Below are 24,410 nucleotides of genomic sequence, written 5' to 3'. Positions count from 1 at the left end.
CAGCATGTGTCCCAGCTCTCCCAGGATCACTCTTCATTTGTCGATTGTAGAGGACTCCCCCACTTCAGTGAAGTTGTTTCTGGCGGGACAAAGGCATCATCATCACCTCTGCCAAGGTGCCCGAAGGAAAGACGTTGTCCTCAGAGCTCCTCCGTCAGTTGGAGTCTGAACCCCATGCCTTTTTTTACTTCCTGATAACTTCCAGTGTTGTCATCCAACATGCTATGTATTGCTTTATTCTGGTGTAGGCTTTATCTCCACTTCATCTACAATCCTCCAATCCTCACACCTTTGCCTCCCGTGCAGGTTTGTAAGGGTGCACAGCAGCTAAAAGATCTCCTTTGTTATAACAAAGTCAAAAGTAGATCTCAGGCTGCTAATGCAGGAAACTGCATACAGGGTGAGCCCTGGTTTGACACCAGTGGGTACTGGATTGTAGAGCAGTCTCTCTTCAGTGGTGGGACCCACATGGTTTTCCTTTCATGAGGGATCCACTCAGTCACCGGCTCCTCGGTCTCAGAAAATGCTCCTATGTTCTTTTCCATCAGCTGCTCGGCCTCCACCTCCATGCCCCCCAACCCCAATCCTCCCCCAAAGAAGAGGATTCAGGCACTGGCTAGTACTCATCATCAGTGGTGATGCAGTCAGCCTCTTTGGAGATTGTCCCCTCATCTTCTGGAGAGGAGGTTTCTTCATCTTGGGCAGATGTCTTTTCTTCAAGGACAGATGACTGCTGCCGTCCTTGCTCTCTGACCAGATCATACAGACAGTGCTTGAAGCAGTGATGACCTTCTTGCCATATAGCCAGAATAAATGATCTGGAAGCTGTTAGGCTTACTTACAGCAGTAGCTCTGTCTGCACCTGCATAAACTCCAGGACACGTTTACAAACAGTGTTTGTTGTTGTTTGAGCTCCAGCTGCAGGTTTGAACTCTGCAAAATGTCCTGTGATTGGTTTTTGTTTTTGTTTCTAGAGTTTATATTTTTGGTATGGTATCTTTTTATGAAAAATACAAGAGTAAAAGTGCTTTTAACATGTGCTTCAAAGCGAAGTTTGACTGGGAACCTCAAAGCTCAATAGCCTGCATCCACAGAAATGCACTGCAGCCTATATAATGTTTGATGCGTCATTATTTATTCCAGTCTATCTTGCAAATACATGTTTGTGCTGCAATGTCATGCACAAACATAAACTATTAGATCCTTAAGATCAAACCTATGTCAAAATTGTTTCATTATTTTGGTCCATTGGAGTGTGGTAGGCCATCGAAAGCCGCTACTAGAAACTAGGAATATTACATGAAATCGCTTGCTTGGCCAAAAATGGGTAAATGATGTAATTTGATAAAAAAAACACTAAAAACTATAACTTTCATGTGTTGACTTTAGAATGAAAGCAATTTTACCTAAATCGCATGATATAGTACTGTCAGTAACAAGGAATCAACAAAGGTGGTTATAATGGGTTTCAATTGGCCAAAAATGGCCACGATAGAGTCAAGAGGAACAATTTGGTGTATAGTGAATATTATTGATATTATTAAGGAGCTGATGTTGAAAATGAAAAAATCTGAAAAAAATACACACCTTTGTGAAGTTTCATTCCATTTGCATTAACAGAACAAAAATGAAGTAGCCACAAATGGCCAGGATAGAACCCAGAGGGTTAATTAAATGTTCACATCTGTTTTCTTTTGGTTGGTAGTAAAAAATAAGCAAAAACTCAGAACTTCACTAACAGGTGACTGCATGCAGTAATTTCTAACTAAATGCAGTTACTGTTAAAATCTGTTAAAAAGGGTTTGGTTGATTAAAGCGATCCATGCTTACATCACTGATGCAGGCCCGTAAAGTTGTAAAATTTCAAATGTGTACTAATAAACATCAAACAGAGTTTTTCGGTCTAACAACAAAGCACATCGCAGATAATAATCTGCATAGGTTGCAATTCAGTGCTGTGATGTGTGAGACTGTGGGTCAGGCAAACTTTCTGCAAACCATTTCTATGAACCAAGTCGAAAGTAGCCCAACTTGACTCTTCTGGCAGCGCACTACAGACAACAAAAAACAGTCAGGGTGCTATTTAATTACGGCTGATAACTGTTGGTGGTATCCCACCCCCGGTGATTGCACACACAAATTAAATCACAATTCATAAATACTCCAACTCAGAGGGAACCCGCTCTGACTTTTAAGCCTTCCAATTGAAGTGGCGGATTGTGCGTTGCTCGCTCAAGATATTTTTTTGAAAGATAATTGCGAGTGTTCTTGAGCAGACGGCTTTAGAGGAGCCTGGTAAACAACTTGGCAACGTTGAACACTGTATCACACTCACTTTACCGCAAGCGGCAAATTGAAACAAGCCAAACTGCTACACAGCACTAATGCAGATTCGGGCGGCTGCATCTTTGTATTCAGCAGGGAGCAACATGAAAGATTGAAGTTTTTAATTGCTTTCTCCACATCACGGGACGATTATTGTTGTGTTCTTTACAAACGTGCCAGTGAGTACAGCTTGGCTCTACGACGCTGCCAGCAAGAGAGCGAAGGAGGGAAGCAAGGGGGCCTAACGATAACAGGAACTGGAGAGTGTTTCAGGGAGACCTCTAGGGGCCCATAGGGACCCCAGCCGCACTCGTCTAGTCCTCCAAAACAACAACCTTTTAACTCCAATCACAAACCTGAGGGGGCAAAAATGGGGTAGTAATGGCATCGAGACAAAATTACTCTTTTCCCCAGTGCCTGCTTAGAAAGGAGCAAAGTCATAACAGCAAGACAGAAAACAATAAGACTGTCTCCAACATGTTCTCCTGCCAGATCTGACACCTTACACCACTTTGACCTGCAGAGGAAGGTAATGAGTTGGAGGAGGTGGGGGAGGTTTACCTTGGCTAGCATGGCCAAATGCTGGTTCTGTACGATGGCCGTTCTGTAGGTGGCCAGGCCACCCTCCTCTAAACTGGGAAAAAGGTAGTACAGGTGAACACTGTGGAAAGAGAAATCAAACACAAAATAGTTCAAGTTAGCCTTTTTATGATTTTTCAAATCAGAATTTCTCATCCGAACATGTTAAAGGATAGAAAAATATGACCAAGTATAATCAAATAAAAGTTATTGCTCAGCCCAACAGACACGAGAATCAGTGATGAAGAAAAATAAGCCAATAACTGTCCAAAATAAGGATGACAAACATACAATCTACACGCCAAAAGCAGCCCACCAAAGACGGCTTTGCAAATGTGAAAACTGGGCATCGTTTTGGACTCTAGCTTGAGTTGCGAGTTGCTAAAAATACCAGAAAACCGTGTTAACGTGGTGTCTTTTAAGGATTCACTGTTACATGGGCCAAGTACGGGTGTTCGCTGGCTCTATTATTCAGTCCAGTCTCATAGCAAAATGTGAAATAGTCACAAAAGAGCAATCTATTTTTCCCCACTGACAACAATTGCCAATTTTTTCTGTGTCAGCGAGAGCACAAGTTTGTAATATTTGTGATATGCTTAGGTAGGAATTATTTTTTATTTCTTTTATTTATAACGATAAAGAAAAGAAAAAGCTTTAAAAGACTAAACTGTGATCTTTTCCTGAACCTAACTCAGAGGTTTCTAACGCCTAAACCTCACCAAGTCATTGTTAATGCCCGAGCTCAACCGAGCGCCATATGTTGAATGAATATTTAAAAATGATACAAATGATGTGTGAAAATCTGCGTATGACTCAAACTGGTGTGAGCAGTGAAATGACTCCACCATCAACCCCTCCTGTCTCAAAGTGGAAAATTTTCATTTATGAACATGGACGAGAATCGGTACATAGAAGGGTGGACACAGAAATAACTGCCTGTTGGCGAATGACATGACATTTACAGCTGGTAGTGGCTAGTGTTTGTCAGTTATTTCATTAGGTCTACATTAGAAAGAAGGTTTGGTGAGGAAAAGCGGAATAAACAATGACATAATGACAAAATACAACAACCTATATTTTCAACTGGCCAAACTGGTATAGTCTGGTATGTCTAATTCCCTTTAAATGTCACGTTTTTGGATTTTCTTCCCTTTCTTTCTTGCCGATTCTTTTCTGAGCCAAATGTCTGAATCATCATGAGTTTTGCATATTTGTTACTGACAAAGAAATATGCATGGCTTGACACACCACCCCGAAGTGAAGCGGTTAAGTGAAGGAGCTGTGCCAACACATTTCTTTGACTGATGACAGCGGGCTGACTGAATTGCCTTTTTCCCCCCCATAAAATATCTCAGGAAGTTCATCCATTATTTTGTAAATGAAGGATTTGATAAATGTGACATTTTCTGGATGTACTTTTTCAGACTAAAGTAGTGGATTTTTTTTAGCTTGTTATATAGGACTTGAGATCAAATTGGGCTGTTCTTGGCCCATGAACTAAAGAGAGTTTGACAGCCCTGGTCTGTCCAAAAAGTTTAATGCCATTTCACGCTGCCTCATCCTGCATTTTCAAAACTCTTCAAGACCGACTAATTAATTTTCCCGACATATCCAGCCTTTCCAGGTCTGCGCTGGAACCCAGAAAATGGCGGCGGACGCTTGAGTGGTTCCACAGCTGGGTTCCGCGCTAGCAGGTTCCATTTTCATTACGGTCCGGCGTCTCCCTAACTGCGGCGTGTCATTTGATTTCATTTGAATTAAAACAGGCAATTTAATTCAGTCATTTCTAATCAATGCAAAGAGAGGAAAGCAGGTGGCGTTCTGTTTTTCCAAATTCACGAGAGGTCCATTTGTCAGGGTATTGTGATCTTAGTGTGGAAACAAAACACTTAGAATTAATAAAACCCACTTAGTGTAATGGAAAATAATGAGACCAGAGACTCTTGGTTTGCTAGCCAAAGTGTCAGTCACACAACCCGACTGAGTGGACTCCACAGCAATTTTCAGGTAGGAAAACACGCTGTATTTATATCTCTGCTTATTAATAGCCTCCACCAACTGTGGCACTTTCCAGACACCAACTGTGAAGCTCATCTGCAGTCTGTTCCTCGTGTGCTTTTCTTTACGTGTGCTGCTGTACTTTCTGGCCCAAAAATAAAGAAACCAAATCAATGCGCCCAGCCGTGCCTCGGTGTTTCTTAACACAACTACAAACATGACTTCACAAGCATTTATCTTTAATAATTTTTACTCATTTAAACACCTGGACTTAAAAAAGTCCTTCTGATGAAATATTTACTTACAAATATTGCACGTGGCCTTATTTTCTTTACATCAGCTGCTGACCCTTGTAAAAAAATAATCTCGCTGCTCCCCTCTACTCAACACTAACTCCCACCCAGCGTTTGGAGCTATTCAAATGTGCAAAATATTCTGTTGGCTGAACAGCAGAGACGCAGATAGCCTCCAAGGGCAGTGCATGCTGGAGGTGCACGAGGCAGTTGGCCGGATCTGCTGTAGCCATTTAACTGGACAAGAGGCTGATAAATAATTCAGAGGGCCAGAGCGTAGGCCAAGCATGTCTCGTCAGACGCTAACAATCAAAGAAGAAGGCAGAAGAAGAGGAGGGGGGTGAGAAGGAGAGAAAGTGGCAAAACATGCCCGGAGATACCAAGAGAAACAGAGGCTAACCACCTTCTTTGTAACACAGTTCCTGGTGCATAAGGAGCTGAAGCGGTATCCTTTGTAACCCAGTGTCAGCTCCTATTAAGGTTTAATCCTGTTCCTGGATGTTATGGAAGTGTTAGCATTGAGGCTTACAAATGAAATTCTGGTAGGAGAAGTTATGCTGGTGGGCAAATGGAAATCTGATAAAAATCTATTCTCCCTTTTCTATGTGCATGTATGCGTGTGAAGGGTACACCTCGCGGAAAGAGAAAAGCCCTTTTCTTATATGTTACAGCATTTATGCTCGGAGACGGGGGAGGAGGATGTGGTGGAACAGTGGGAAAGTACAGTTAGTGGCACACTAACGGACTTCACCGCGATGGATTTCAAGTCAAATGATTGAAATGTGATTGAAGTGAAGACTTTCGGCCTGTCATTCAAGGGTTTTTACAAAAGTACCTCATTAACTGTTTATTAATTAGTGTATTTTCTGCACTATAAGGCAAACTACGAAGCCGCACCACCTGATGGATTGTCGGAGCATTAGGGCTGCCGTAGTCAGGAGCCTCACCGAGTAATCGGGGTCCCAAATTTCATCCTCTTCATGTCCCAAAGTCAAATGAACACTGCAGCATCACTGAAGAGTTAAAAACTGTCTAAATTCTTTCATCCTTAATAAAATGATCAGCGTTGCTCCTTTACCAGGAGTAAAAATTAAGTTTAACATCCAGGCATCCTTTAAAACAGAATTTATTAAACTTAACAGAGTTAGAAGTTAGCAGGAAGTTAGCTCGCCAGTTTCGCTAGTTACCCAAACATGATATAGCATGTTCTGACTGAGAGACTTCTGAAAAAAATAAAACGTACAGCTCTGCCATCACTTCCAACATAAATGAAGACAAGAAACTAAACAGCAGTGGCTTTTGTAGGGTTACTGAAGTTGGACTAGCTGGTATATAATGATGTGCTACGTGATCGCTAGTGACACAGCTATGTTAGCATAACATAAACAGTGAAGCTGCAGGATGAACGCTAACTTTTTTACACTCAAAAGTTAGCATGAGGGTTCCTGATGGTTATGGACTTCAGTCAGGAGAACAACTGAGATAATCCATCCACAATACGAGGTTAGTCATTAATATACTGCAACAACATGGGAATAGAGCAGCTGCGAGAGAATTCAACATTAATGAATAAATGGTACGGAAGTGGAGGAAGCAAGAAGAATGAGTTGAGTAAAGTTTGACTTATCTGACTGTTTTGCGCCTTATGGTCCGAAAAATACGGTATAGCCTTTTTTTATACATAGTTCCCAATTTTCAGAGATTCAATAGTAATTAGGCAAGTTGACATAATTTATACTATCATTAATATAAGGATAAGTACACTCTGGGTCATCATTTATCCCACTAGCACTAGTTCCACTCGCACCACATGCCCATGCCATAAAACTGTGATCGGCCTCGGATTATCCTCCTCACACCGGTACAAGTTAATTTTAGTCTCCTCTGTCCAAACAGCTTTTTTCAGAACAGTTTCTTGAGGGTAGCCAGTGGTTCATGCCATGCTGTAAACCCTTTCTATTTCTATGCATGGAGGCATCTCTTGATTGTAGACCTTGACACGAATACACCTGCCTCCTTGTGTTTCATTCCACATTTCAGACCGCATTGTTGATTTGGTCGCTCCTCAAGTTTTTATTACCTCTCCAACAGCCCGCCCACCCACCATAACGATGTCCTCCCTCCCTCGCTCTGACGTCCGTTTGGACCACACCTGGAATCAACCCCAGAACTTTTATCTGTTTAATCTGTCGTGAAATAATAAAGAGATGTTTTTCAATTATGTCCAATAACTTCTGAGCCTCTGAAAGCAGAGAACTATATATAAAAATGGGTGTACTTCCTAAACTGTTAATGAACCCCTTGAATCAAAGCTTAAAGTCTGCACTTCAATCACATCTTGATTGTTTGATTTCAAACACTGTGGCGGTGTGGAGAGGCAAATTGCCAAAACACACACAAAAATAGTGCCAGTGTCTAAAAACTATAGCTACTGATAATCTCTGCACTTTTCTCACGTTTCCTCTCAGAGGAGGAGGAAGTGGTGGAACACTGAGGAGGTAGGTGGGCTATCTCGCTAAGTAATGTATGAGATTAGTAGTAGCTATATATATATATATATATATAATGAGCAGTGTGTGCTGTGCTTAGGTAAGTGCCGGACAGCAGCGCCCGCACTCACCTGGCAGTCAATAACACAGTCAGCATTCCAGACAGCAATTCCAGACAGCTAATTGCAAGTTGTCATGGAGAATTTCAGCCTATTAAAATAGGTTGAGGGCGGCGTGAGAGGTAACGAGGAGGAGGTGGTGGTGGGAGGGGTGGGGTTTACATCCCAGTTCCAATTACCAGTAAATCACTGTCTTGAATGAGTTGAAAGTATGGAGAAGAGCGTGGCTGTGACAGACGAGGATAGATGTAGACAACGAGAAAGAGGGAGAAATGGAGTGAGAAGGTGAGAAAGGAAAAAAAGACAAAGGCCGATAGTGTTCTCGTCGGCTTCAATTAGCGCAGGTGTCTATCAGAGGCTCGCAGGCGCTTTCTCACCTGGTGAGGAACTCGACAACAGCATCACCGAGGAACTCCAGTCTCTCGTTGTGATTGATCCTAGAGATGGGGAGGAGACGAAAGGAAAGGCGGAGATGTTAGGACATTAGAAGAGGTAGCAGGAGAGATGGGCTTCTCACACATGCACGCACACTCTCTCACACACACACACACACACACGCGCACACACACACACACACCTGCTCACCTGCTAAATCCCTTGCTTTCACAGTTAAAGTTAATTTTCTTGTCAGCAGGCCTGCCGGGTATATTAATCACAAGAATCGTCCCTTTGATTGCTCCTGTGGTCAGTGATAGCATGAACAGATATGTGCCCGCAGGCAGCCTACCTGGAAGGGGAGGGGTCATCCTGTCCCAGACGAGACATGATGTTAATCAATGTGTTGATTCCTGCGAAAAAAAATTAAAAAATCCCCGGGATGGTAGGGTTAGAGTTGCCTGATAAAAACGACTGGTCATTTTTAGAGTAGGAAAACATTGAAATAAAGACCTTTTTTCCTCATGTACATGTGGTGGACCTTCCTGTCGCCATATTTGGGCTGGCGGATGCCGCAGTTGGACAGCGAGTTGCGGGCGTGGTCGGGATTCATGCCAAAGTTGAGGTGATGGCTGGGGTGAGTTAAGGCCAGCTGAAAGAGAGGAAACGTTCGTCGATTAACAAACGGGGATATTTTGAACACTTTGTATACCCACAGGAAGTTGCTGTCACACTTTGAAAATCTGACTGGGATGTTATCTGAAATACTTTTACGTAGTTTGTGTCAGGAGGTCCTCCGTTTTGGATAAAAAATACCTGTAGTGCGTCTGAATTTGGACAATTATGCATATTATTAGTTCCTTGTGACCATTTCAATGGTCTCACAGGGTGATGATCATTGTTTAATACAAAGACAAGTGTTGAGCAGTCTCTCCATTTCAGAGCTAAAATTTCCACACTCTGCAATTTGACCGTCACAAGGAATCCATGCAGTACTTCATGAAGTTGTACCCGATTGCGTGAATGCTCTTAGAAGCATGTTACAGTTTGGCATCTGTGAGTGTGCTTGGGTGCAAGTCACGTGAATTTCGTCACCAGACAACGATCGCAAGGCTCTGAGCGGGCATCGACAAGCCGGCTGCTTTTTAATGATCGCACAGATTTATCTGCAGAGGTGCCAGCCTACAACGCAGGACCTACGCAGGCACCTTTTAGTCGGACTTATCAAAGACTTAAACAAAGAGTAAAGTGACTGACTACTCATCCGTGGTGTCTCCAGCTGTCTGTGTCCACAACTAGAATATAATAGCCGCTTTACAATTCCCTCGTCTCTGAGTCTGCTAGGGTCCAAGTGACATAAATTTCATCATCAGACAGCAAGCGTGAGGCTCTGCCGTTTTTTTGTGACTGGCAGACTCGTCCACAGAGACTTTGCATTACAATACACCAACTACGCTGCGCCCATCAGACAGACTTCAAAGGAGAATAACAGGAATGACTGCTGACCTGAGGTCTACAGCTGTCTGTGTTAAAATAGCAAGTCTAAGTACGGTAGTAGCAATTTGAAACATATTTGTTTGATGTAAGCAGTGGTTCTGACTGTATAGAGCAGACAGACAGAACATGTGATGTCCATTCACTGGCTGTGATATGTCACCAGACTGTTACCTAAGCAATCCTCACATGCACGCTATCAGGCATCACACGGGGGAGCTGCTCGTTAAAGGCCATTTAATGTCTGATCTTTTGAGTCCTGTTTGGTCTGGAACAGTTTAGGCTGCAGTGCATGAGTAAAAACAGCTTTCTTTGCAACCAGGAAGGTCACCTATATATATGAGATGGAGTCTACATTACTGCCGACTAAGGTAGTAATTTCTAAAAGGCCAAACGCTACAGTGGAAAGCGTTGAAGCACTGACCCATGCTGGCTGTTTAAACACAAGCCCTTGTGTGGCTACAACTTATATGCAGTAATCATTCAAGTACATATAGTTTCAATCAATCAAATAATAGAGAACGAGGCGTTGTTTCTTTTTTCTGCTTAAAATTAGATCCCGGCCAGCAGACACCAGCAGGTCATAAAAACAAATCAAGGCCAAAATCAAGATCAAACTTCCAAATAAACAGCTCTAACTAGGAAGACCGCGCTCAATACGCAATCGCATGGAAAAACAGTTTAAATGAGGGAGCCACACTCCATGAAGAGGATCTCAGACAAGCTGCCAGAGGCAAGCACCAGCAAAGAAAGGAGAGAGTCCCGTATTCGAGCACCTCACATCAATGCCCACACTGCGAGAACATTAACGGTTCCAGAATTGGCCTCTTCAGCCAATTAAAGACCTAAAATAAGAACTACCCAAGAGGCGCACCATACTTGAGTTGTGAGTGTGCACCGATTACAGTATTCATCTGCATCCAGTGGCAAACATCCACTTATTGCTAATAGAATCAATGAGGTTGGAGGGATTTGGATTTTAATTAAATATTTTGACAGATAGCTTATCAACTATTGTTAAAAAAAAATAGAAGATAAGAACTGAAAGAATTAAGGCAATATACTCTAAAAGACTCAAACACTGCAACGCAAAAGAACTCCATAGTTGGACCAATGCTTTTATTCGGTATTGTGATTATAATGGTTGATGCAACAGGTCAGAGCCATTCACTTAATCCTCATCCTCCGCTGCAGGCTATTATCCTGTCCTTTAACAAAATGGAGGAAACCATGAGCTCCAAACAACTCCATCTGAAAGCGTCTTTGATTCAGTGTCCCAGATGGCAAAATGGTGAATAAAGCTAAGGCCATTTGCCAAATACAGCAAATGGATCACAGTAACATTACCAAGACAACGAGTGTGAGGTCACCTTTTGGCTCGTCGCCAAAGTGAGACAGAAAAAAACAGCAATTCTGCAAAGTAGTTTTGGATCAGAATACTTGGGCGGCTTTCAAATGAATCTGAGCAAATTGCACGTTTCTTCTCATTTCATTCCAACTTGATTGTTTAAGAAAGTTAAAATCTATTAAAAAAAAAAACACGCACAAACAGAACATCAAATATTTTTCATGACTCTTTTTCACAGCGCCAAACACTAAAATAAAAGCCACTAATTTTCCAAGGAGTTTAATTTACCTAACTTTTACAAAATATTCCAGTTGTAGTCAAATGCAAAGTTCCTGGTATATGCATTGCTTGAGTGTTTGGGCTGCTTAGGTCATGAGACTTTTTTTTCCAGTGATGCTATTTGCATTCTTAATGCATTTGTTGCTATTTTGCATTAGTGACTATATATATTGACATCTGAGCTGCCACTTGGGAGCAGAATAAAGGAATACGGGAAAAACAATTGACCTCCAGGTCAGTGTAGAACCGCCAAAAGCTGCAGTTCCTCTAGTGGCCTCTTGAGGTTGGTTCCAAAAGTCAGTCAATCCCAAAAGACTCCCAAGTTAAAAGTCCAACTTTACAGGATCTCTATTAATCATATCGTCTGGCATACCAGCTGTATGGTTTATGACAGGGGTCGGCAACCTTGGGCACGCGTGCCACAGCCGGCATGCGAAGGGTTAACTGATGGCACGACACGCAGTGAATTAATCTAAGAAGGTGCATTAAAAAAAAATAAAAAAATAAAAAATGGCCGGGCCAGAGGTGCACAGTGCAAATTAGCTCACATAGACACATTAGTTGTGCCACTTCTTAATGACGGTATCTTAGCTAACAACCCAAACTACCAGATTCAACTTGTAATTGGCTAAAAATAACTTAGCCTACCGGTGAGAGGGACGTTGCTAGCTGGCAGTTTTAAAATGCAAGCGATGTTGAAATTTCCACATTCCGACACTTCAAATACTTCAGGAGCTGTCCGCTCAGCGCAGCATCAGCACCACTGAAATAAACGGATACATCCGTAGACTTGAGACAGAACTCACAATGTGTTTTGTGGACTTTCAGGTTTATGGACCAATGTTTTCTTTTATGATCAAACCAGAAAGCTTTAATGAGCAGTTGGGTTTGCATTAAACTGGATGGACACAGAGGACATCGAAATGCAGCTGATAGAACTGAAAAGCTCGACACTATGGGGGTCAAAGTTTGGAGAACTACTAACGCAGCTGGAATCCACAGCTGTGCGTGTTCATGGAGCTGCATTTTCACCTGCTGGACATTACTACCTGACAAGTTTAACTGTCTTCAGAACATTGCAGAGGCCTTATTGACAGTATTTGGCTCTACATATCTGTGTGAGCAGATTTTCTCTCACATGAGTGTCCTCAGGTAGCCGTCTGAATGCTGGACACTCGGAGACCTGTGTATCTGAGTGGGAGACCAGAGATCACATTAACATGTGTATCCCTGTATTAACAAATATGCCCTACTGGCCCAGTTTATTTTTCTTATCATTGTTGTGAGGAGACCATAAATAGCATTTGCATTTGCTGTTATGGAGTTCTTGTTATGAATAAAAAGTGTCTTTTTTGTTTCAAAATAGCTGATAGCTGCTAACATCTGCGAACAAATATACAGTGGCTTGCAAAAGTATTCGGCCCCCTTGAACTTTTCCACATTTTGTCACATTACAGCCACAAACATGAATCAATTTTATTGGAGTTACACGTGAAAGACCAACACAAAGTGGTGCACACGTGAGAAGTGGAACGAAAATCATACATGATTCCAAACATTTTTTACAAATAAATAACTGAAAAGTGGGGTGTGCGTAATTATTCGGCCCCCTTTGGTCTGAGTGCAGTCAGTTGCCCATAGACTGCCTGATGAGTGCTAATGACTCAACAGAGTGCACCTGTGTGTAATCTAATGTCAGTACAAATACAGTGGCCCGGGTTGCTGTGAAAACTATTGTACTGCAATCAAGAGTTCTCAAAATAATAAAACATTGAACTGTATCTGGACCATTTCTGTTAAAAAACATAATGAAAATTGAGGAAGATGGTTCAACATTTCTGGGCTAGAGCTCCACAGGACTCCATTTATTCTAGACTCTCTCTTTAGTATTTATAAATTCTTTGCAGACAACAACGCAATACCACAAATACGCTTTTACAAAGGGCAAGTGCAGCGCACAGTGAGCAGCAAAAGCCAAACTGACAGCATTTAGACATCAACAACATGACCAAAACCTCCCGAGGCCTGGTGTAAAATCTCCACAGAGTCTGATTTCCATTTACCATCCTGGACTTAGACTGACTAATTGACTAATTACCAACTGTAACACCAGAAAAGCAGCCTAATAATGCTGGATGGAGGAGAAAGAGGGGAGGTAGCTCTACTTAGGTGAGCTGCTAAGAGAGAAAAAGGATTCCTCTTCTTTCTCACAGAGAAAGTTGTTTGCATGAAAATTAATGACTAAAACTTTCAAACCTGTAAAGAGAGCCAAAAGTGGGAATTTAAAGTAAAGCAACCCTGAAGGAAACGCATTAGTCGACATTCAGCTTTGTTTGAAAAAAAGGACAAAAACCGCTGTGCCTAGAAAGACTGCCGCAGCTGAACATCTCAAACTCGCTGAGGGAAGAAAAAGGGAAAAGATAGGGCTCCAGTAGGATATGTCAAGCCTTTATCAATCTTACATTAGGAGAATGTTAATCTCAGCCCAGAAAAAATAAAAAGACTCCAACTACTCTTTCCCCTGGGCTTGCTTTTCAAAATGCTTGTCTCCTTTCAGCCAACTTCAAATCAATTTCAAGCTCCAATGAGATATATATGTAAAACGTTAACAGAGAGGTTTCAATATTTATAGTTGCTCAAGAGGCCTTCAGCTTTGTAGCCCTGAACACAGAAACGACAAATTCAACAGCATCTGTTATTTTTTTCTTCCCTGGTTAAAAGTAACAGCATTCTGAGGGAGGTGGGTAAAAAAAAAAAGTCAGTTATTTGACATGACACAAACAGAAATCAAGCAATTCTCAGCACCGCGTTGACACTTTGATGAGAAAAAAATAAAAATATAAGTAAAAACAACCCACCACGTCTACATCCAATCTCACCTCCCCCCATTGTGTGATGTCAAACACCAGTCAATGACTGCCTACTACACAGCCTGAACTACGGTGCTGGGCCCTCTAAAGAAAAAAAAGTATGAAACAAAATACACGAGTAAACACTGCAGATCCCTCACTGCTAAGAACAACAACCAACAGCAGTGATTCTGTGGACAGGATTGACGTCTGCAACTGTTCCTGTCAAGATAATGACTCCGTTAAGTATTGGAGTGATTCGGATTTAGCGATCGCTGCCTCGGCTGCTGCTCGACCGCCTTTGGCTAAACGGAAATAAACATCATCGCTCAGCTGAGAGCAGAGGACCTGACTGGAAAGGGTGCTGCTCGTGCACCCGCGTGCAGGGAAAACCGATGGGCCGATCTGCCTGCTTGGCAAACACAATGATGTAATTACTCTGTACAGCTTTATTTAAAATAGTGCATGGATAAAAACCAGGCTTTAAAGGTTAAAGAAAAAAACAGCGAAAAAAAAGGGGTTGAGGATATAAAACAGAGTTACCATTACGTTGATGGATGTTCACGACACAAGTCAAAGCTTGAGCAAAGAGATTCTGTCCATCAGAAATCCTTAATACATAATCCAGTTTGTGGCGTTTTAAAGATTTGACAGCCATAACGAGGCAACAGCTTTGGTTGTATGCTTTGGATATTTGTGAAGAACAAAAGAGAATATTGGAGATCTGTTCTGAATGATGGCCGTTTAGCCACATGATGACAGCTTGGCTTTCAGTTCTTTGAGAATATAACCGCGCTCGTTATCACGTCCTTCACATAATGAAACACTTAGCGAATCGCCTTTCATTCATTTCTTATGGAAATATTGGTGAGAACAGGTTAACTCTTGTGTGGAAATAATCTTTTAGGAGGCACAGATGAATATTATAAAATAGGCACATTTGTTATGGAAATATCAAGAAGCGAGAGGAACACACGTTTCATAGTTTTCCCTCCTCCTACACACAATCACATCAAACCATTCTCCATCCAGTGTTTCCCCATCAGCGGCTGCTGAATGCTTCATGGAAAAGGTGTGCCTTCACTAACACTTAAAAACAGTCACACTTGACCCATGTCTGAGATCGCCAGGAAGGTTATTTCGGAGTTATGGTGCAATGGCGGCAAAAAGGAAAGTTGGACCGCCCCTTTTTGTACAAGCTTCGATTGTGGTGGGAGAGAAAGAGACGCAGCCCTTAAGGATCATGAAGGAGAATATGGATGCAGCATATCTATCACTTATGCAGGCGCAAAGCCATGCAGAGTCATGTGATTTTTGTCCCACTCAACAATGTGACTGAAGCATTCTGGGCTCGTTGTAAATTAGACTTGACTAACTGCACTGCATCACAATACTGATACAGTCTTTTACCAACATGCCATGAGGGTTTAATCTATAAAGATTTTGTCTCTGAACAACTTCGCTCACTAAGAAGGAAGTTCATTAATTTCTAAAAATGTAGGATCAGGCTTGAACAGAGTTATGTTTGATTCGTTATTTTTGCAAGGGATTACAAAGACATAGACGCATGTTGAAACAGCTTAGGTTTTACTGATTTCTTTGATTTGGAAGCTCCCACAGACCCCGCGGCTCTTTGAGGACTTAGCCTTCAATTGGTGTTGTATTTAAATCTGTTTGTTAAGTAATTAATGCGTTTGATTCAATTAATTCCAATCTGGTTGTTGGTGTTACCCCCGTTTTCATCCTGCTGAGTGAGAACTCCAACGCTGGCATCTTCCTCGCCTCCATACAGCTGGCCAATCACAGAATGGAGTGGGAGTGAATATCGGATGGATTGTTAGAAAGGTACAGAAATGGTTCGATACAACCCTTCTCCAATTTAACCCCGGGAATGTGTGGGAGAAGGAGGTTTCCAGAGCGAGCCTTCCAACAAGCAGTTCTGATGAACCACAGCGGGGCACACCACATGGAGACTGCAAGAACTGTAAGAAATCCACTTGGGCTCCTTGTATTTTCTCAGACAACTTTATGAGAGGGGAGTGGGCAATATTAGGCAAGTTTAAGAGTTAACAGTTCTTTCAGTCTCTTCACTAATACATAATGCAAACTATATCCATTGCAAACCACCTTTGCACTGCAAGCGGTGCTCTCCATCACAGTGAATCGAAGAATGTAAACATCAGGCAGGCGCAGTAGTCTTCAAGATGAATCATTCGTACAATATATCTGTCTCGTGTTGTGGTAGTTGTATCAATCAGTCAAATCAGACAAACTAGAAATATAAAACTATAGCCTTAGGTACTGGTTCAGATTAAGCGGCTGAAAAATGAAGCAAACTGGCTATAGTTTTTCCCTCAAAGTGAGTCAATCGCAATCGACTCACGGTGTCTGAACGTACCCAGCTTCACAGCACAAATAAACACGTTTACAGCCAGTTTTTTTTTTTTTTTTTTTAAACAGAACAAAACAGATATTTTCTTACACAACAAGTCTGAGTGGGATGTATTTTAAATAACCCATTGACCTAGATAACTGAGTTAAGGGCGTGGTCACATTGATTGACAGGTGTCTTGACAAATGGAGCTGAAAGATATCTCTTAGGCCTCGTCCACTGCTCTGAGTAATTAAAATGGACCTCTTCCATGTGTGGGTGATTTTGATCCATTTCCAAGCATTTTTAAAGTTATTTGACTAATTTTATGGTTTGCTATTTGACACAAAGCATTTGAGTAGTGTGTACTTTGGTTCTGGTGAGTGAAAATCTAGTATTTTACTAGCCTGTTGGTTATATATACCTACATACATATATATGGATTGTCTGAGTAAAGATTTAGTTTGCCAAACTTTGGTATAGTCTGTCTAAAACATTTCTTTAAATTAATTCTTTAAAACAAAATAAAAATAAAATATCCCTAAAAATTGATTTGTTAAGGTTTCTGAAAAACCTAAAAATATTTATGCAGTCTTGAGATTCTTTTTCGGGCATTTCAACCATGAGAAACCCACAATCATGTGACCTGAATAGCTCTCACAGCGATGGGTTGGGGCAATATCTTACAGAGGTTTCACACTTTGGGTCCAGGTATGTTAACGACCCATTCCTTTATGTCACACCTTGGCTTTTGACTGCGATGACTCGCGTGATTAATTGTGGGTCAACGACCATCAGGACTACCTTCAAATGGGCCAACCCCCAGTAGGGATTAAATACCCGTACCTTTTCACCAATTTGAAATGAAGACGTCTTGGATGAGAGGTGAAACATCTTTACAACCTGATAGAAGTCTCCAGTTGCTTTTTTTTAAAGCACTCAAGACTACAATGTCTTGGATGACTGAAAACCTAAGCTTGAGTGTGAAATTCTAGTATGTATTTTATAACTTTGATTGCACTGAGCTAACCAAATCTGCTAGCTAGTTAGCTGAAAATGTAAGCACTCGGGACTTTCTAAAATGATCACACATTGGGCTCCAAAAGCAGCAAAAATGCTAAATTTTTACCTTCACAACAGTACTTCACAAAGAAATAGGTGATGTCAAGCTGACTACACCTATTCTCAAGCCTTAGCCAATAACAGCAATCAACCCTTTCAATTCCAATATTAAAAAACATCTGGTGCCAAACACCCAACCTGGCGGCCATATTGGATTGTCAGAATTCGGAAAGGTCTTGTACACATGGGTCCAATTCACGCTACATTTTAGCTACTGTTAACAGTTAGTTCCATATTGTAGTTCATGTGTTCAGCAACCACAAAAGTCCTGGCAATAAATAAATACTGTATCATTCTAATATCCAGCATACAGTACATAGCACTAGCAATATTTTATTTTATAAAATGAAAAACTCAGGTATTCAACCTGAAACAAAAGAAAACATTCAAAGCATGTGAAACGGTATTCCCCAACTGAATCAAATGGACACCTCAATCACATGGATGGTAATGTGTCGCCATGAAAACAAATAAAATACCCCAGTACACAGAGTCACAGTCGTATTCACAGGGGCACACAAACAAAAGCATGCAATATCAGAGGCAGGGCTGTGGACTTGTACAGTTAAATTATTGAGATGCTCTGTGATGCCTCTCATTCTGTCAGCATGGGTCAAAAGCAAGGAACGAGGATGAAGCAACAGGGGGCTGGGTGGGATTATGAGGGTCTGTTGGATGTGGGGATGCGGGAGCATGTGGCGACCATGAACACGTGTCTCTCCAACCCTGCCCCGCCCCTCCTAAGTTTTAAATGTTAAATGTTTAACGGGGAGGCTCTCAGAAGAGGAGCTTCAAAGGGCCCAGGCTCCACTGCAGTCGGGCGGGGGGGAAGTGCAGAGTGCAGAGGCTCCCGCTCTCAGGCTGGGTTTTTGTCAGTTGCCTCATGCCGGGATCACATTGCCTTTCTCTACTGCATAAGCAGGTATGCTGCTGCACAGAGAATCAAAAGATGTTTCATGGCTTCGCCGACTGAGTTTACTATGGTGAATGTACATCAGCAACATTTATTCTCCTTACAATTTGGATTTACAGATAAGCGTTCATTAAACATTATAGAGAATGAGCTGAAAACAAGCATCGATTGCACCCAGCTCTTCTCAGATGATAAGCCGCTTTCATCTCTTATGAAAAAAGGGAAATAAATTCTCATTCCTTTAACAGGAGTACAGCTCATTAGTCTACATAGATGGAACAAGAAAAGCCATTCACAAATACATATTCAACTGCTCCAAACCCAGACAGACCACTGAAGTCTGGCTCCTCATTGGAGAAATACTCACTATAGCCTTCAACATGAGGATTTAAAGACTGTAGGCAAGTATATATGATGACCTGTGAGTCAGTCTAGTCTATATTTAAAGATCCTGAAAAGCATTTTCATGAAGCACTTCTGTTTTTGTTTCGGATTTGAAGTGTGAAATGTAATTAATATTTATAGTATTATTCCAGGGTTTTCTTCCCATGCTGGTGCTGTGCATAGAAATGAGCCTAATAAAGTGTGTTAAGTTGGTATAATTCTACATGTCAGGCTGGCTCAAGGACTTAAGGAGTGAAACAAATATGTAAAATTAATGAGATGAAATGCAGATAAAACAAAAATAACTATATTAATAATAATAATAATAATAATAATCATCACTGTCAGCCCAAAAACCAGGAAGTGGTGATACATTTGTTGATCCATATACAGTGCAACCACGTCATGCGCACACTTTTCTTGGTGCGAAAAGAACAAACTCGCCAGTTTGAGATTATTTTTGTTTTATGCCACAAACCAAGCTGGTAGACCCAAATGAAGCAGTCAGGTGAAGGACACCTTGCACCTCTACATGAAGAAACAGGTGAGGATGAACAGATGCTTTTAAATTATCACCTCCAATGTGTGGTAGCGTCAGTTCACGGTAGAACCGCTGAGGGGGTCATTTTGATCCCTTGGCTTTTTTAAAAATCATGTAACCACATCTCATATTTCACAACTTTTCCTAAAGTAGGTGGTTTAATTTAAGTTTTTAGAAAGATAATATGTGATGTGGGGGATAAAAAGATAAAGAATTCATGATTACTTATACCTAGAATCACTGAGGACGTCATTTTGACGCCACAGAAAATGATGTAAAACAACAGATGTGGTATTGCTTAGCAACACAAATTTTAATATGACGCCTGCTGTAACGTGAGACACAGCTAGATAGCTGTGATTGATAAATAAATACATAGGGCACTGTAGTTAGGTAAAAGATGATTAATAACTGCAGGGCTGATGGGATGTTGGCCTGGGTCAGAGGGAAAAGTGTAGCGTACCGGGCGGGTTGCAGGCTGTCAGGGCAGTGGGGGAACCGTAGCTGAACTGAACAGAGTGTGGAGAACCAATCTGAGCAAATACAGAGTGAAATCCTGAGCAAATTAGCCAAATCTGATGGTTATAGGGCCTCAGGAGGAGAGCTGAGGGGCTAAAGTGCAGGCAGATTAGGATGGTCTGATAAACTTTAACATTAATAAATCTATTAAAACGTGTTTCTTATTCTATTTTAGTTGTTTTTTTCAGTATCTTTTTTAGGGCATCTAACTACGGAGCCCTGCAAGGGACATTGGAGAAAAAAAAAAAAAAAGATGAACTTTTGCGAGATCTTCGCAGGTCGCATTTGAAGGCCGAGTCGGTGTATCCTTCGTGGCCCAACTGCTACGGCCCTATCAGGGCCTCCTCCTGAAGGTGCTTGTGTGGGCGTGTCCTACAATCTCTTCTGCCTGAGGTGCCACCTTTCTCTTTTACACAGCTGACTCGCATCAGTAATTAAAAGTATTTAAGCCCAGGGAAAGGTGAGCTCTGGGCCAGAGTGCCATGTGTTTTTGCTGTTTGCAGCTAGTGAGCTGCGTGTCTGTGTTTGCAGCTAGTGAGCTGCCCTCTCTTTTTGACTTATGTTTTACTTTACTGACCAACGCTTGAGTTTTGTTTGTTTCCTTAAATGGTGATAGCAGCTTGTCCGTCTCTTTTAGTTGAACATTAATAGAAACTTTAATAAAATTCTTTAATTTAACCATTTTGACTCTTTTTTCTGACCCGGACACATTTTGTTATACTCCCCCACCCCCTCATCACCTAGACCCCTTTTAGGGGAACGTAACACCAACCTATCCCAGAATTCATAGCACGGCCCAGCCAACTATAGTTTCCAACAATGGCAGCAGCTACTTAGTTTTAATATTACTCTTTCTGCATCACAAAATAAACTTCTAACATATTTTCAGGCGTGAATGTAGCTGTGTAAAGTTCAAATATCTGCTCGGCTTATCAAGACATCACATATTTGCAAAAGTGCTGTTACGTCTGTTACCCACCAGCTCGAAGCTGACCGGGAGGTCGAGGCCACTAGAGGCTCACTAGAACCGCACTCCCGGCGCATCGTGCCTCGACCTCCCGGCGCATCGTGCCTCGACCTCCCGGCGCATCGTGCCTCGACCTCCCGGCCAGCTTCGAGCTGGCGGCCTCCGAAGGATGCGGCCTATTTTGCGAGATCTCACAAAGGTTCATCTTCATGTTTTCCCCTCCAATGTTCCTCGTGGGGCTCCGTATCTAACACCACTTCATCCAACATTCAATTTTACATTTTTTTGTAATCCTTCTACAATAATTAAATCGTTTAGATGTATAAGCTGCTGTTTTTGTTTAGTGAATGCTACTATATATTTTAAGATCTAAATCACTTGTAAAAGTACTTATTTTGTAAAATATTTCACATATATTTATAAATGAACAACTCAGCTTCTGTAAGAAATTACTTGTTTGTCATTGCTCTTGTTGTAATGCAGGGTCAAAACAAGCAACAAGCAAAGCTGGTGCTTTGGCATGCATTACGCAAGACTGACCAAACAATCCACGACAATTTGTTAGTCGTACTGAGGAGAAGCTCTGGCAGTCTGTGTGTACACCCTCCACTGCAGCTGAATCACAGACAGTGTTAAAGATGGATGGACTGTGGCTTCTGGGTCTGAAAAGTGAAGCCAATGCAGAAGAAACGCCTTAAATCTGCATTTTTTTTTTTTCATGGCCACCAAGGGATGAAAATTTCTCAGGTTGTATAGAAGTTTATGAGAAAACAGCACTCGGCTCCTTTGCTCTGTGACCTCAGTAAAAACTTAGCTGATGGTTTTTTGATCGCAGTGACTAGTCTCAGGTTATATTGATGATAATATTTAAACAACTGGTCACCCTGGATAATACAGGATTATCCAGGGTATGCTGACTGAGCGCAGTTTCATAGCCAGATCTTCTCTTTTGCTCATCACATGGTTACAACTTGCAATGCAACCAGTTCGCTTCCTTGTGTGTTGGTGTTTGTTCCATTCTCCTTGAAACAAACAATATGGTAGCCACTGTGCCAAAACTTTTATACCTATGCGTTCGACACAACTAAGGATAAATTATATTCAAAGCACACAAACCTTCTATCAAAGTACAATTCATTTGTAATGCAATCAAAGGGTGGGAGCTGATTCTCCTCATGTTAAATGAGCGGAATGTCACAGGAAAACATTTATCTCATTAAATGTGATCATCCCATCCGAGTGGAGGCAAATGAGAAGTGACGGCGGATCTGAAACCCGCTCTGACTCGGAGCGGGGCTGTTTGAGCAGGCACCGCTGCACTCCTGCAGCCGTTCTGTCTGAATCTATCTGGGCGCAGAGTGTGTGTGAGTGCTGTGGGACATTAGGCGCTGCTGTGTGTGTGCTGTAGATGAGGAAAGTGTTTTAAGCCCAGCAATGATGGCTCCCTACTTGGGTCATTTCAGTCCCAGTAGTGGCGAACTGCTGACAGCCCTGGCTTTGTCCACACACAGATACACAGCGATGCCACTGTATTACCACCTCAATGGCAAGAATTGCAATGCAGGCAGGCAACAGGCGCTGCAGAAGCCTGTAGTGCGCGCTGCCTGTGAGCTGTTATGTATAAATGATTGTTTTTCTTTCCATCTGTGCGTCTTCTACGGGAGATGAAGGAGTTGAAGGAGAAAGGGGGAGGGACAGATCAATTAACATATCCCTAGAGAGACCAACCATTGAAGCTCAAATGGACATCTTCACGATGAAAGAGGCCGCAGCTTGTCAGCTACCGGCTGGCCTCGCAAGCCAGTGTTTCCTTTTTAGCGCTTGTAATGACAGGTCGTCATTATGCAAACGACAAAAAGGCCAATCATTGATCGATATGTGCAAAAACCACACACAAATGCTCTCAGACCACTGAGCAGTCTGGCACACAGACACACAGAGCCCTGAGCGAATCTTAATGCATCCTTCCCCTTTTTAACTATGTATAGGCTACAACACATTGATTTCTAATGTATCAGGTTATGACAGCTCTTCAATATTGCTGGAGGCAGCCGTGGAGCTCACTCTGAGAGCACACAGCTTGAGGCTGTGGACCTGACAGGGGAGAGCTGGCATTACGGAGGAGGCTGTCGTTGTCCTGACTACTGTCACTGCAACTCACAGCAGACCTGGGCTGCTCACTGCAGAGATATGACTCAGGCCAGTGTGTGTGTTACCTTAGCTGACTCCTGAGCCCCTGTTTCCACCTGAACTATCCCTGCAGAGGTGGATCGGGCACAGTAATGAGGGGAAACGCTGCCTCCCTGGATCTCTGTGCATAACAAGCTCCTGCACAGAATGTTTACTTTTTTTATCGGCCTATCTAACCTGTAGACTGTGCACCGCCTGAAAGCACTGCACGGATTCGCCTAATGTTATCTATCTTGTTAGTTATCATCTATGCCAGCCTTTAAGTAAGCTTGGGACAGGCCTTCACAGTCACATCAAACAGTCATGACAGATTCTTACCTGAAGGAGGCAGCGCTCCTTGAAGACATAGGCGATGAGCTTATCCAGATGCATGAGACACTGGTGGTAGCGGATATGATGGGTGAGAACGGGGAGCATCATGGCGTGCTGTGGAGGACAGAGAGAATTGACAAGCAGGGTAAGAAAGGAAGACAGGAGAGGAAGAAAAAAATAGAAAATCTCAAGTAACAGGAAGAGGCAGAGAACAAGGATCATGGCGTATATGAAAGAAAAGTGAAGGGAGCGTGTTTTGAGAGCAAGTGTGATGAAGAGATTGGGAGAAAGAATGGGAGAGGGTTGATGGAGGGAACGGGGAGGGAGAAATCAATCAGCCAGTCATTATTTATTAAGTGGTGCTCTGCAACAGAGAGATGAAATAATCAAAAACCCAATTGCTGTAGAGCGAGAGGGAATGACAGAGATGGGGGAAATTCACATTTGGACAGGACAGTCAAAATCGAAGCCCATTCTGACATGTTGACACACTTACATTGGAACAAACGCTGACAGCCCCCGCTGACCCTCACATATGAAAAGAAAAAAGTTTGAGTGCAACAAAGTAAAAGAAAAGTCAAGGGCAGGGCGGGGTTGGAGGATGAGCTGCGAGTGAGGGGAATGTGACAAGAAAAGTGGGAGTTAAAGCGAAACAGTCGGTGGTCGGATACTGAGCTCGGCAGTCTGCAGAGCCAATCTGCGGAATCATTAGCCGAGGCTTATCAAGTCTTCCCCTCGGAGTGACTGAGAAACTGTAACAAAGGCTGGTGTACACACATTAACCCCGTGCCACCACATGAGAGAGGAAGGAGCCGTGCATGTTTTAATTAGTGCTACTGGGGAGGGTGAGCCCGAGGCCCGGCGGCTACAAGCGGTGCTGCCACGTAGCCCTGGGGCCATCACAGGGGCCGTGGTGACACAGTCCCCGGGCCTTGTTAAGCAG

At 42.4% G+C, this 24,410-nt stretch overlaps 1 protein-coding gene across 3 annotated transcripts in view; it reads right to left on the bottom strand.

Annotated features, from left to right (window-relative positions):
• The window catches only part of drosha (drosha ribonuclease III), a 143,619-nt gene that overhangs the window by 80,367 nt on the left and 38,842 nt on the right, over nucleotides 1-24,410 (bottom strand). For 2 of the 3 annotated variants that reach the window (XM_085467946.1, XM_085467944.1), the window contains 6 exons: nucleotides 23,474-23,581; nucleotides 8,692-8,830; nucleotides 8,531-8,591; nucleotides 8,389-8,439; nucleotides 8,181-8,240; nucleotides 2,887-2,986 (listed from right to left, as the gene is read on the bottom strand). In XM_085467946.1, coding sequence (XP_085324072.1) covers nucleotides 2,887-2,986; nucleotides 8,181-8,240; nucleotides 8,389-8,439; nucleotides 8,531-8,591; nucleotides 8,692-8,830; nucleotides 23,474-23,581 — 519 coding nt within the window. The remainder of the gene's footprint in view (nucleotides 1-2,886; nucleotides 2,987-8,180; nucleotides 8,241-8,388; nucleotides 8,440-8,530; nucleotides 8,592-8,691; nucleotides 8,831-23,473; nucleotides 23,582-24,410) is intronic. The other variant, XM_085467947.1, reaches the window with a different exon arrangement.

The sequence above is a fragment of the Copadichromis virginalis genome, linkage group LG9, assembly GCF_057382275.1.
Source record: "Copadichromis virginalis isolate Kocher_CV1m ecotype Utaka linkage group LG9, C_Virginalis_male_GT1.1, whole genome shotgun sequence".
NCBI lineage: Eukaryota > Metazoa > Chordata > Actinopteri > Cichliformes > Cichlidae > Copadichromis > Copadichromis virginalis.
Note: the sequence above shows the minus strand (reverse complement) of the source record. Positions and strands in the feature narration are given on the sequence as shown.